Raw genomic sequence first — 15,473 nt, forward strand, 5'->3', positions numbered from 1 at the left:
CAACGAGGCAGAATACAGCTAGCGCGTGCATGCTACCCGGAACCGTCAGATTTCATGGCAAAAAGTTACAAGTTGGGGGGTAAGTGGGCTCACTTGTTGTGTACATGCAAAAATATATATTTTTCTCAAACTTTCAGAAGTGCTCTTTTTCGCTGTTAGTGTTCGACTGTCTGACCATCATTGGGCAACGAGAGATAAATGTCAAAAAGAGGACAGGTCTGTTCCCTCAAAGCAATACACTGTGTGCAGAATTATTAGGCAAACATGTTTTTTGACCATATTGTCTTTTTTATGCATATTTTCCAACAGGAATCTATATGAACATGAAAACCTATGGGATTTAAGCATTCCAGCGCATGCATATTTGTATAAAAAGATAGGGGTGTGGTCGAAGGTGCCCAACACCTTATATCAGGTGTGCATAATTATTAGGCAACTTTGTTTTCTTCTGGGAAAATGGACCACAAAATAGATCTAACAAACTCTGAAAAGTCTCTAAACAATTTTGAAGTCTTCTAGAGGGTTGTGGCTGTCTTGAAATTGGCAAGACGTTGGTCACGTTAGCACAAAACTATCAAATGCACCGTTAGAAAGTCATCAGTCTCATAAGAAATGTCACTGCCAAAAATTGAGAAGAATTTAAGGTGAAACTACAAAAAAACAGTCCTATCATATTCCAGAATAGAAACCTACACCAAGTGTCCAGGAGAACAGGGTATTAAGCACTCAGAGACATGGCCAAGGTAAGAAGGGATGACACCAGACAACCATTTAACAAGTTAATTAAGTCAAGACTGGGTCAAAAATACCGGGGGACAGAGTTTTCAAAGGTATTATGGATGTGGGAACGTGACTCTTGATGGACAGGGTGGATGAGGCCATGGCTGGATCTTTGAGAGGAAGAAATTGCATCTTTTAAGAAGACAATGGTATTTCTGCAGTACTTTGCTGGCATTTGATTGGAACTCAGGAACTCATCTGAGTGTGCACATTACTGATCTAGCCATAGGCTCATCTACCTGGTCCATTAACAGTCACTTTCACTAGTTCATAAAACAATTGAAAAACCTGTCTAAAGACATTTCTTGACCCAGCCTTGACTTAAGTTTCTTGTAGAGTGGTATTCAGGTTTCAGCCTGTTTTACCTTGGCCATGTCTCTGAGTGCTGAATACAGTGTTCTTGTGGACACTCAATGTAGGTTTCAGTTCTGGAATATAACAACATTGCAAGGTAATAGTTTTGTGGTATTTTCATCCTCAGTTCTTCTCAATCTGGCAGTTACTTTGTGAGCACATGTCATGTGACACTGATGGCTTTGTAACAGTGTATTAGATGGACATGACCAATATTTTAAGACAGCCACACCCCTCTGGAAGACTTCAAAATTGTTTATAGTCTTTTCAGAGTTTGTTAGATCTCTTTTGTGGCCCATCTTCCCATAGGAAAACAAAGTTGCCTAATAATTATGCACATTAATTATGGCCTGATATAGGTTATTGGGCTCGTCCGATCACACCATCTCTTATTATACCAATATGCATGATCTGGAATGCTTAAATCCAATATGTGTTCATGTCCATAAAGGCTGTTTGCGGACAATATGTATAAAATGGACGATATGGTCAAAAAACTTGTTTGCCTAATAATTCTGCACACAGTGTACATATTGTCAGGAGGTCATATTAGAAAAATCAAGTTGCCACTCGAGAGTGAGAACGAAACTCGTTTTCTAAAGGAGCTACGAAATCTAGCCCACCGTCTACAGCTCCTAGCAAGACTCCAGCGAGGCGTTTGGAAGTATTCAGTCTTTTCTCCAAATACTATCTCAAACCACTGAAAAGATGAAAGATAGATTGTGAGAAATGTCACTTGCTTTTTCTGCTTCATTCTTCTACACACCAAGACAAGAGCTTATTAGCAATAAATAAAGCACAAACACAGGTTACTGGCTTAAAGCTCGCTTGCTGGCATGATCCATGTGTCTTTGAGAAAAATACTAGTAATCTGTGACCCCTTGTCTAAAACTAAAGTATAGTTAGAACATGGCAGATGTTTTTGATATCAGAAAGGACAGCACATTTGGGTTACATTAATCAGGCTTTGGTCCCTGCTTTTAGTTTAGTTCAACAGGAGCTGAAACGGGCAGAACATACTGCAAATAAAAGCTCTAAATGACAATGTTATCATTCGAAATTCGGAGGAAATGTTGTCAGTAGTATTTAGAATGAAACAACAATGGGCACTATACTCAAACACATGCCTGTAAGTACATGTAGTAAAATAAAACAAGAATAACTGATCATTTCGAATACCGGTAGTTTGGATTTTTTCCGTGGGTGTATATGCTTGAAATAGTATTAAAAGTGTAACCAAATACATAACACTGTTTTGCCAATATTTTTCACGACAAATCGTGAATGATTGGTTAAGCAATACTAAGTACTTTTTTGAGGCGTAACATAATATTTACAAAATTGTTTCAGTGGTTCTTTAAGTCGAAACAGGGTGAGAGGCACTTAAAGGGGCTCCAGGTAGGATTAACCCTTTCATGCACGGTGTCCACATACGTGGACAGTAATTCTAACCCCACTTTAGATAGGTAAATAGTGGTTATTTTTTTCCGAATTGTATATGGGAAGTACCATGAGGTTCATTACAATACTTTAACAGCAGTTATAACTTTTTGCACTAAATATTAAGTGTTTGATGACATCATCAATCTAAGAAATCCACCGATGTGAATTATGACCATAACAAGCATGTTTATATCTGAAAATCAACCACACCAAAGGGCAATTTCAGGTTTTAAAAAATATTATGATGTTTAGTACAGTTCACTTGAGAAGTCTATGTTGTTAAAATCCAAATTTACAATAAAGGTAGGTTTTTATACAATATAAAGCTACTGTCCACGTATGTGGACGTTGCGCATCAAGGGAGTCTAATGATAAACATATTATTTATGATTACCGTGAGAATATTCTGCTCATTTTGGGCAAATACTTAATGTTATGAGCATTTATAATGATTATAGTGTGAAAAATAAATTATTTTTTAACATATTTAACACATTTTAACACTTTTAATTTAATAAATTCAAGAAAAACTACCTAAAAATTAGTGTTTCATCACGCACGTGTCCTATAGGCATATTTCGGGATTCTTTCACCACAAAATGACACAAATGATGTAGGAATGAGCTAGAATACATGCTGAATCAAATACAGATCTGTCTTCATCAGAATTGAAGTTTTTTTTTTTCCACATGCAACAAGGTTTCGCCCACAAATCTTGCCATAGCTGTGTATGTAAATATTGCTAAATTGACAGTTTTTTTTTCTCTTTTTTTTTTTTTTTCATCTTTGTTCGTTAAATACTGTAATATATAATGTGTAAGTGTCATATAATGTTGTAATATTACATATAGTAACATGGAAAGTAAGTAAAATAACTTGCATTTATAATAGGAGGTCTATTTAACACTATTTTTTTTTCACGAAAATACTTGAACATGCTGATGAATGACTACAAAACGCATGTGTCTGGAGGCAAATTTCATATTACCTTTCATATAGGGACAACATAAATGATGTAGGATTGAGCTAGAATCCATGCTGAATCAAATACAGATGTGTCTTCATCAGAATTTAAGTTTTTTTCCACATACAACAAGGTTTCCCCACAAATCTTGCCATAGCTGTGTAGGTAAATATTGCTAAATTGACAGTTTTTTTTTCTTTGTTTCATCTTTGTTCCTTAAATAGTGTAATGTATAATGCATAAGTGTCATATAAATGTTTGTAAATATGACACAAGGTAACATGGAAAGTAAGTAAATTAACTTACATTTATAAATAGGGGGTCTATTTAACACTATTTTTTACAGAAAATACTTGAAAATGCTGATGAATGACTACAGAAACGCATGTGTCTGGAGGCAAATTTCATATTACCTTTCATATAGGGACAACATAAATGATGTAGGATTAAGCTAGAATCCATGCTGAATCAAAATACAGATTTGTCTTCATCAGAATTTAAGGTTTTTTTTCCACATGCAACAAGGTTTCCCCACAAATCTTGCCATAGCTGTGTATGTAAATATTGCTAAATTGACAGGTTTTTTTCCTCTTTGTTTCATCTTTGTTCCTTAAATAGTGTAATGTATAATGCATAAGTGTCATATAATGTTGTAATATGACACAAGGTAACATGGAAAGTAAGTAAATTAACTTACATTTATAATAGGGGGTCTATTTAACAACACTATTTTTTTTTACAGAAAATACTTGAAAATGCTGATGAATGACTACAGAACGCATGTGTCTGGAGGCAAATTTCACATTACCTTTTATACAGGGACAACATAAATGATGTAAGATTGAGCTAGAGTACATGCTGAATCAAACTGAGCTTTTTGTTCACCAGCATTGGTTGTCTTCTTGCATGCAATAAGAATTTTCCACATATTTTTCTATGACCGCCTATATAAACAATGCTATTTTTATATATATGTTTTTGTTGTTGGTTAATTACAGTGATATATGGTGTTAAAGTGTTATATTGTGTTGTTATATAGCATAAAACACCATAAAAATGAATAAAACAGCTTAATTTGAACTTGAAATACAGTATAGGCCTATATAACTTTTCACTCCTTTGATGCGCAGTGTCCACATATGTGGACAGTAAAATAACTTCCACATCAAAAGAGATTTTTGAAAAATTCCAAAAGATTCTTCATATTAGCTCCATTATGAGTGAGAAAATCAATATATAAAAAATCTTGCACATTTTTTTCATGGTGTCTGCATGAAAGGGTAAGTTTAATTAATCATGGTCCCGAGTCAGCCGATGCATGAGCGAGTCTTCATTAGTTAGTGAACGATGGCTCTCGCGACCACTTCCATGGTCCGCTGTCAGAAAACCCCACATGCAACTTTACAGCGCTGTCCGAAGGAGTATCGTGGGAAACACATTTCACTTGAAAACATCGCTTTACATACCGTATTCAGATTTGTATTAACTGCTGGCATTCCGTGATGAAAAACAGTCTCACAGCGAGTTTATTTGAACAGTGTTTTTTTTATTACGGTATAGAGTTTGAGACAGGCATGCCATGGACACTGTGCAAACGACATCGTCCTACCTTGTGCCCCTTTAAGAATTTGCTTTGCCACTGTAACCTATAACCGCACTAAGCACCATAAGCTTGGAGTAGGGACGGACCCATCTCTCTGTATCTCTCCAGAACAGGTGATTCCACTTCCAACCTGTAGGGCAACTAGAGAGCAAAAATACCAAGCGTTCCTTTAAAGGTGAACTGTTAAATATTTTAGCAGTTTCTTTCCAGACTTCATGCTGCCCATTCACAAATGTTAACTTTTTCACAGTTACCACCACCATCAAATTTGAAGTATTCATTATGACTGGGAAAATAAATGAGAAGGTGGATGTTCTCCATGTCCACCTTTTTCAGTTTCCAGAAAGACATTTTTAGCAGCAAACCTTACTGTACTTTGTTTACTGAATAATAAACTAATTTACTAGTATGACCAGTCATGACAAGATCAAATTTAACAATAGGCAGCAGTTTCAATTGGTTGCATAGTTGCAATGCCTACTCTGGCCACCATCTTACACAGTGCACAATGAAGTGCACAATGAAGCACAACTACAAAAACTCTTCACACTTATGACACTCTTCCGCTAGACTGTCTACGGCGACATCCAAGTTCTGTGTTTGTTAGTCTGGCAAAATTGCCTTGTCAAAAAAGTGTTCTCAGCCTGATGAAATCGATTAATTCCCTTTATACTGGTGTTGCACCAATACCGATACCAGTATCGGCCGGGGCCCCGATACTGCACTAAAATGGCGCTATCGGTATCGGTGAGTACCAACAAATAGGGCACCGATACCATTTACTGATGCTCGTATGACACTTGAACGCAGCCTTGATCTTAGTTATTTTATATCAGAGGTACTTTAAAAGTATTAAAAGTTCTACTGGATTCACTTTGTACAGTATTAGTCTTTTTCCTGTTTCACAAAGGTAGGCAGCAGCCAGACGAAGTTAAATGAATTTCAAACAGAGTAGTATCTGTATGGTATCGGTATCGGACGATACTACACATTCGGGTATCGGTATCGGGGCCAAAAAATAGTATCGATGCAACACTACTTTATACTACTGGTTAAAGTTACTATCAATCAGATCACTTGTTTTCTTTGATTTATGCATCTTTCTTTTGTTTAATATATATGTATCAATACAAAAGTAAGAAAAAACAGAAAACCTATGCAGACATGTGCTCCAGTGTAGAAAAGGTCAGTAAGTATCCTTGCACTCTGGTAAAATAAATAATTCTCTAAAACTGTGGTTTTAAATCAGATAATTAGTCTTACCAACTAACACCCAAGACTTGTGAGAAAGTAGTAGAATTCTCACCAGATAGAACAAGTTGACAACAATACTTTAATGTTGGAAATTTGCAGGAATATACAGTATCAGTCTTAGTTTAGACTTCAAGTAAGTGGGTGTGTCAAGGACTTGATTGCAATGAAGGCCACTCCAAGGACACACAACTTTGTTTGTTACAGTTTACATTGGTAGGTCTTTCTATAGAGATGTCTATGGGTGGTTGACGTTTAAGGGCGTAACCAAATGCTTCATACATTATTCAAAATGTTGTTGGTTAATTTATATATATATTATATTCCAGGTTTCATTAATGTTACAGTCACACCGCAGGATATTTGACATATAAACCTTTACATAAGAGTGATTCTACGATTCGCCTACGCTTTTGGCAAAAGCAAAATGTCAATTATCAGTATTTGTTTTCAACTAAATGACCTAGATGTTTACATAGTGTATATATTTAAGTTTCCAAACAAACAAATTGCCAAGCTTAATCTTAAATCATTTGATAAATACTCACAATACGAACATTTGCTTGATTATTTTGTCAACAGTGTTATGGACAAATACTATGTCATTTCAAACATATATAAAAATACTACAGAGTTGAAACAACATATGTTTGAAAGTGCTTATGTCCCTTAGCAATAATGTTGTCATTAATCTGTGCAACTGATATAGAAAATGTGATTGTTGAGCTTCATAAGTAGGATTTTATGATTCACTGTGATACAGACTGACACATTTTTCATTATAAATCCCTGTAATGTCTGATTTGAATTTAGTCACCCTCCTTACACAAGACTTTCTTCTCCAGAGATAATCCCTAGTGTCTGTTCCTAGGATTTTTCCAACACATAAGGGATCAATAGCACAAAAACACTTTCAACACAGTCAACCGTGTTACTCAACTGTGCAGGGGAACAAGTCGGCACTTTTTTAGGAGAAAAAACAGAGCAGACAAACCCATCTCCCTAGAACACAAATTATTTTTTTTGTTTGTCAATATGGAGATATATTGGCAAAAACATACCCCTCCTGAACTGTCATAGCTAATTGTAACACCATTGACGGTAACACGGTTGACATTTCAGCCATTTTTATGGTGTTGTGCTAACTGAGGACCTCAGAAGTTCCACCACAACACCTTAATCAATTCATGTATTTGTATGCTTTATCTGTGTTTTTCTGCATGTGATTTCTAATTCAGATTCTTGTGAATATGTTGATAACACAGTTGACAGGCAACTTTGCCGCTATGAGAACATGAAAAAGAATGGATTAAATTATGGAAGGATGGAGCTCAAAACTTACCAAAAAGTCTCCCCATATCCTGCCAAAGAGGTTAAGACATCACGTGATGTTATTCGTGTGGCCTAAGACCAAACCATTACTGATTTATGGAGGGGGTTTTAGACCATGACACGGTTAACACAGTTTTCGTGGACACACACAAAATGGCAAATTTCATGTATAATGGAAAGGACAGTGGTCTTTCTGAGAGTTTTCTCATATTGTGATGATTACTGTGAATCAACATTTGCAATCGTCTTGGGCAAAACAAGTTTCTTTACATGCTAATATGAAGACTGAATCTGACATTTGGAAAACAGGACGGCATGAAAACGCCCAAAACCAGTATTAAATATTCATTCTTGCTGAGGGAAATAATGCAATGTCTACACTTTCTGTATTATATGAAAGATAAATGTGTGCTAATGTCCAAAACATCATTGGGTGCAGTTAATAGTTAGTGGAATTGGCAAATAAAATCCATAGACTTAAAAGCGCAGACGAATCGTAGAATCACTCACAAATCTTAACAAAAATGTTTCTTCTCATTTAAGACTAATATGAAACATAATGTATCACATTTTCTTTCATTGACATTTGTTTTTTAAAGGAAAAATAACAGTTTTGTAGGTTTTTAACCAATGTTACGAAAAAACAAGGCGTCACGTCTCCCACCCCTGTATAGAAGTATAGTGCCAGCACAAAGCAGATGAGCGGGGTGGGGGTCAGCGATCAGTTGTTGTTCATACACTGCTTTCCACAAAGTGCTGCACACTGACTATATTATTTAACTATATTAATTCAGTTAATACAACCATGCATACCCTACTGCCAATGGTGTGTCCATCATGGTTGAAGTCTGTTGTTTAAGATAAATTATTTTAATCAGTGTGCCATCGCCTATGGATCTTATAGTGCTCTGTGTACCAGTGAGTGTTCAGGGGTAAACCAATCAGACTTTGAGAAAGTTGCTGAAATAATGATGAAGCTGTTGTCTAAAGCAGGGGTTCCCAAAATGTAGTGTAAGACAAGGTTCCCCATATACCGGTAGATTGCAGCCAAGTCTCCCTGACATAATTGATATAACAAATGAATAACAGTCACAGTCTTCCATCAGTCTATCCTTTTCATATCATGCCCAAACAGCAGGCAACACATAGGCTCTCTCCTATAGCCCTTTTTGTCTAGGTGTGTGAGGCAGTGCCCCGCTGGCATTATTTAGTTTATTGTGTTTTATTTTAGTTATTCAATGTATTTTTATTTTGTTTTGCTATACTCATCCTGCCAACCTGCTGCGAGGTTCTAATAGAGGTTCTGCAAGCTGTTCAGAGGCAACAAAAGACATACAAATATGTGCAAAATAATAGCTGTCCAATAAGTAACCCAATCAGTCAGATGTTTTTTTGAAGAAATTGTTTTACTAAAGTCAAGTCATGAAAAAGCTACAGACTCAACATGTGTAATTAATGTGTAATTGAACAATTAATTGAAAGAAACATGATCAAACATAGCAGTGGGGAGCTGAACTGGTAAGATCATTCATCCTCTAACCCCCCCCCCCCCCAAAAAAAAACAGATATCACGAGCCGTTTGTGTGACACTATGACAAACTTTCTCTCTGAAGAGAAATGGGCTCCTACCTGTATGCAGTGTTTTGCGTAAGGATACTTTCTGTAGTGTACCTTGATTAAAACTGTAAGTGGATAGGGAAATAAATTTGAAGCATTGCTGATAAGGTTATGCTGTCAACCTAAAATGACCTGCAGTGTTTTCAAATGAAAGGGTCATTTCACGTGAAATCAGACACTTTGGGACCCGACCGACCCGGATTTCAATCATACTTGGTGTGCCTTTTTAGTAGCAAGGTAGCACCCCAGAACTGCATTGGTTTGAATCTGACACTAATTTTAAGGGAGAAACAGACTAGGAAAGGTTCACATGTGAGGGTAGGACACTATACATTCAGCCTTGAATATATCAGTCAGTGTTAGTCACAAAAAGATGCCTGTGGTGTTGTTTGAAAGCTCTTTTCTGGCTCTACATATTACACAATCAGCTTGGAATACAACAACTCTCAGAATATGAATTATGATAAATTGAAAATGAAAAAATTAAAAATTGAATATCTAAAAAAAGCTATATTTTAAAATGGCCAGTTCCTTGTCCAAACGTAGCCGGCAATGTCATGAGCAACACCTCAAATGCTGGTGTGTGGTTCGTTATTCATTTCAGAGAGAATTTGACTCACAAATATGGCATCATACAGACCACTTACTAATAATATGGTAATACCATAGTAGCATCACATGACAAAACAAAAACAAAATAAAAATGGTCAGTGTCCATGGTTCCAGGTTTCAGAAACTAAGGCAGATGTCCATTTATACACACCAAATGATATGTGAATGTTTGAACATTCCTTCTCTGTGTACCTGTGCCATCCTCCCTTTACCGTACTTTAAAGAGATAGTCAATGGCTACACTCTCATTTTGTACTCTACCAGTGCATTTGAAGCAGCAGCTGTGTCTTTTGTAGATAATGTATAAGTACGTCCCGTTGCAGTTACAGGTTCCACTACCAGAAGCACGTCCTGATGATCCATGACAAGTCTATCTGGTCTGAAGGGAAAAGTGAAGTATGGAGATGGTCCATGAGGATGCAGGAAGTTCAGTTTCACCTCTCCAGTGCTCGGCATACATTCCTCAACACATGCTAGCCACCAGTTGCCATCATATACAGCTGCAACATACCCTTTGATGCTTGAAAATGTAACACATTCCTTTACTGAGCTCACTCTTTCAACTCTGCTTTCTCTGAATGCTGAAAATGGCCTAACTTCCACTGTGTCCATTGACAATGGGCAGAAGCTGAGTAGTTTTTGAGTACCTGGAATAGTTCTTGCAGATTCAAACCTTTTTCAACAGGTTCTCAGCTTCATGATGGTACATCTCTGTTGTGGCAAACTGGTAATGGATGTTCTTGACATTATCCTTGACTGACTCCCTTGAACCAGGAACGTTTTTAGTGGTAGCAGATTTTGCAGAAAACTACAGTTTTTTAATTCAAGATGCTATTCAATCATTTCACTGGAACAACCAGTGCAGGCCACAATCGATCCATTTGTATGCTACTACCAAGATCAGTTGAAACTGGTAAAAAAATCTGTTTTGTTGTTATTTCAGACTGCAACATTCATGGTACAATTGCTGTACATATGTTTCAGAAGCTCCTAATTCAGTTCCTCAATGACACTTCGTCAATGATAGAACGTCCAAAGAAGATCATAATATATTTTTCTGATGGCTGTGCTGCACAATATAAGAACCTTAAAACATAGCAAATTTGTGCCACCACGAGGCAGATTATCACATACATGCAGAGTGGCACTTTTTTGCCACATCACATGACAAAGGTCCATGTGATGGCGTTGGAGGGACAGTTAAATGGCTTGCTGCACGAGCAAGTCTGCAACGTCCTATTGACAATTAAATTGTAACGCCATACCAACTGTTTTGTCAAGGATAATGTCAAGAACATCCATTGCCAGTTTGCCACAACAGAGATGTACCATCATGAAGCTGAGAACCTGTTGAAAAGGTTTGAATCTGCAAGAACTATTCCAGGTACTCAAAAACTACTCAGCTTCTGCCCATTGTCAATGGACACAGTGGAAGTTAGGCCATTCAGAGAAGGCAGAGTTGAAAGAGTGAGCTCAGTAAAGGAATGTGTTACATTTTCAAGCATCAAAGGGTATGTTGTAGCAGTATATGATGGCAACTGGTGGCTAGCATGTGTTGAGGAATGTATGCCGAGCACTGGAGAGGTGAAACTGAACTTCCTGCATCCTCATGGACCATCTCCATCCTTCACTTTTCCCTTCAGACCAGATAGACTTGTCATGGATAATCAGGATGTGCTTCTGGTAGTGGAACCTGCAACTGCAACGGGACGTACTTATACATTATCTACAAAAGACACAGCTGCTGCTTCAAATGCACTGGTAGAGTACAAAATGAGAGTGTAGCCATTGATTATCTCTTTAAAGTACGGTAAAGGGAGGATGGCACAGGTACACAGAGAAGGAATGTTCAAACATTCACATATCATCATTTGGTGTGTATAAATGGACATCTGCCTTAGTTTCTGAAACCTGGGACCATGGACACTGACCATTTTTGTTTTGTTTTTGTTTTGTCATGTGATGCTACTATGGTATTACCATATTATTAGTAAGTGGTCTGTATGATGCCATATTTGTGAGTCAAATTCTCTCTGAAATGAATAACGAACCAAACACCAGCATTTGAGGTGTTGCTCATGACATTGCCGGCTACGTTTGGACAAGGAACCGGCCATTTTAAAATATAGCTTTTTTAGATATTCAATTTTTAATTTTTCAATTTATCATAATTCATATTCCAAGAGTTGTTGTATTCCAAGCTGATTGTGTAATATGTAGAGCCAGAAAAGAGCTTTCAAACAACACCACAGGCATCTTTTTGTGACTAACACTGACTGATATATTCAAGGCTGAATGTATAGTGTCCTACCCTCACATGTGAACCTTTCCTAGTCTGTTTCTCCCTTAAAATTAGTGTCAGATTCAAACCAATGCAGTTCTGGGGTGCTACCTTGCTACTAAAAAGGCACACCAAGTATGATTGAAATCCGGGTCGGTCGGGTCTCAAAGTGTCTGATTTCACGTGAAATTACCCGAAAGTAAAATACATATAAATGTGGAAGAAAACAAAAGACTACCATGCAAATTGACTGAAGAATGCTAAAATGGCATCAATGATCCGCTCGATGGTGATCAAAGGCAATCTACAGTTAACTGTGAGTACTATGACTATTGTAAGATGTCTGCAGAGGTCCCTTGCCAATAGATGTGCATGCCTTCATACAAAGTCTGAAAAAAAGAAACATGGATACCTTTGGCCAAAGAACTGTCTAAAGACAGTGAATCTTGGTGTTACTACCTCATGGGGTTTTTCCTGTGGTACTGGAGCTATTTATTTCAAACAAAGTGTTGTAGATCTTGGTATATCAGATCTTACATCAGAATACTTGGAAGAGGATGTCATGATGTCTTGTGTTGATCAGGCAATACAACTACACAATTACCCCCACATCTGTCTGCCTGTCTATCTATCTATCTATCTATCTATCTATCTATCTATCTATCTATCTATCTGTCTGTCTGTCTGTCTGTCTGTCTGTCTGTCTGTCTGTCTGTCTGTCTGTCTGTCTGTCTGTCTATCTATCTATCTATCTATCTATCTATCTATCTATCTATCTCTCTCTCTCTCTCTCTCTCTCTCTCTCTCTCTCTCTCTCTCTCACTCACTCACTCACTCACTCACACACACTCACACACACACTCACTCACACACACTCACACACACACTCACACACACACTCACACACACACACACACACACACACACACACACACACACACACACACACACCGCACCAATTGTATGTGTTCCTTTAACTTATAAAATGGCTCAATTTTGACAAAACTCTCAGAACTTTCTTGGATACATTATGTAATTTAGTGTTTTTTTCTTTATTAATTTTGAGAGAATACAGAGAGTATAATGGTGAAAATGTAAATGGGGTACCATGACAAAAACTTGAACCAAATATTTCAACATGTCCAAAAGAGAACTTTCCAATAAAACAGGTGATGAACTAGTTTGGCATGATCCGTGATTTTTCTTATTTAACAATAATAAATATAGAAACAAGACATCATTTTAAATATGATTTCCAACATGGGGAATTGTATCTGTCAAGCCAACTTTTCAGAAGTGTGTTGTCCCACATTGACAATTTAGAAGACCTTTAGTTTATTTGTCTAACCAGCAGTGTAATAAGTTAATTTGTGTAATACCTTGTTGTGCCAGAAAATATATTACACAGAAGAACCTCCGATTAGTGTAGGTGCTACATGACAAGCTTAGTAACTGTAATCTAAATCCAGATACATTCACATTTTAAAAGTATGGTCAGTTGTGTTTGTGTCGCATGTCAAATTACAAAACCCTTTAAAATGAACATTTCCTGTTAAAACAATTTCCCTTTTTAAAAACATGTTTGAAATCAAGATTACAAACATTTGGTTGGTGTCCAACAGAAGGGCTATAGAGTTTGAATGAAAATGTTTCCATGTCAGTTGAGGCAACGATTCACACTATTTAACACCCTATTAGATTCATATTACATACCCTCTTACACATCGTGTGACTGTGAAATCTTAAATGTTGACCTAAACTGAAACCTTTACCTAAAGCAACATATTTTCTATGTTGGTATTGTACAATATGAAAATGTCAGCATAGATACAAGCACAGTCGACTTGCTTGTTAGGGAACCCAACAATTGCTATGTGGTAGAGATATAATTTGTGTCATATTGCTACTTCACAACACCGGCAAGTTTGAAATTCAACGTTAATGTTGCTTTACAGAAGAAACGGACATTGAAATCAAGATTATTGATTAAATTGATTAAAAGTTATTTAGAATATGCCAGATGGATTCAGAATGTATCTGTTTCTATGCAGCAATATCACATACAATTTCATTCTGAAATAATCTCAATAAGTCAGAGTAAATAGAATATAGACCTAATCTGTTTTCAAGTGATGGAATGATATAAAGTAACATCAACATGCACAAGTGCCAGCGATTATAATACAAGTATATTCTTGACAAGCACATTTCCAGTCTGTGTAGTTGAAAGTAAATTACTAATGTTTCTGAACAGCTAGTGACCAGAGGAAAACAATAACTACAGTGGCTGGTGGCTTGGTAATGACCAAGGTTTTCCCTAGTCTTCCCAGTGAGCACACAGCAAACAAACATGTAAAACATGCACATTCCCTTTCCCATTACACAGCTACCATTACACCATCTTTGACCTGTGGACATCTCTGCCACATGAGATTATGAGTGTATGCAAAGCATTGTTAAACATGCACTGCTGTCACATCTTTCTCAATCTGCTCAGACTGCGCGACGCCTCTGTCCCCACCATGTTGGACACTACCTTGGCATGGACGTGCACGACACACCTGAGCTCTCCCGCTCCCAGCCCCTTCAGCCAGGGATGGCCATCACTGTAGAACCAGGTTGGCATGACTGGATAACTCTCTCTTGAGTGTCCTGTATTGTTTCTCTTTTTGTAATTACACTATACGTATTACACTTACATGACACTTTTAAAACTGACTTAGTTAATGAAAGTTAAAGTTATTGGTGAGTATTTATGTACAGTATGACCTCTTTAACGATTGCTCTTGCTCTTGTCTTTAATGATTGCTCTAATAGGACTGTACATCTGTGAAGAGGATGAAAGTTGCCCAAAACGCTACCGGGGACTTGGAGTGCGGATAGAGGACGACGTAGTGATACAGGCAAATGGCCCGCCTCTGATCCTGTCGGCTGACACCCCCAAATCCCTGCTTGATGTGGAGAGAGCATGCAACCAAAACGATAGTTGAACTTGAAAGATTGGAAATGTTTTATCTAAATGCACTGCTGCTGCAGAGACACGCTGGTTACAAAATTACATTTCTATACCTGATTAATAAAGACTGTGAAGGGACTGTTGTCACCTGACCTGAGAGATATTGAGTAAAAGCTGTAGGCCAACTCTGTTCTTTCAAAATAAATATATTTTATTGAAAAGTGAAATCTACACAAAACCTCTTTGAAATGGATTTTCATATGACCATGCAGATGCTGAG

At 37.1% G+C, this 15,473-nt stretch overlaps 1 protein-coding gene across 1 annotated transcript in view; it reads left to right on the forward strand.

The window, feature by feature from the left end:
* xpnpep3 (X-prolyl aminopeptidase 3, mitochondrial) overlaps positions 1–15,420 on the forward strand; it is a 55,777-nt gene extending 40,357 nt beyond the window's left edge. The window contains exons 9-10 of the mRNA XM_063222470.1: positions 14,735–14,855; positions 15,055–15,420. Of these exons, the coding sequence (XP_063078540.1) occupies positions 14,735–14,855; positions 15,055–15,227 (294 nt within the window). The 3' untranslated portion in view covers positions 15,228–15,420. The remainder of the gene's footprint in view (positions 1–14,734; positions 14,856–15,054) is intronic.
* Positions 15,421–15,473: the final 53 nt, after the last annotated feature.

The sequence above is a fragment of the Engraulis encrasicolus genome, chromosome 2 (assembly GCF_034702125.1).
Source record: "Engraulis encrasicolus isolate BLACKSEA-1 chromosome 2, IST_EnEncr_1.0, whole genome shotgun sequence".
NCBI lineage: Eukaryota > Metazoa > Chordata > Actinopteri > Clupeiformes > Engraulidae > Engraulis > Engraulis encrasicolus.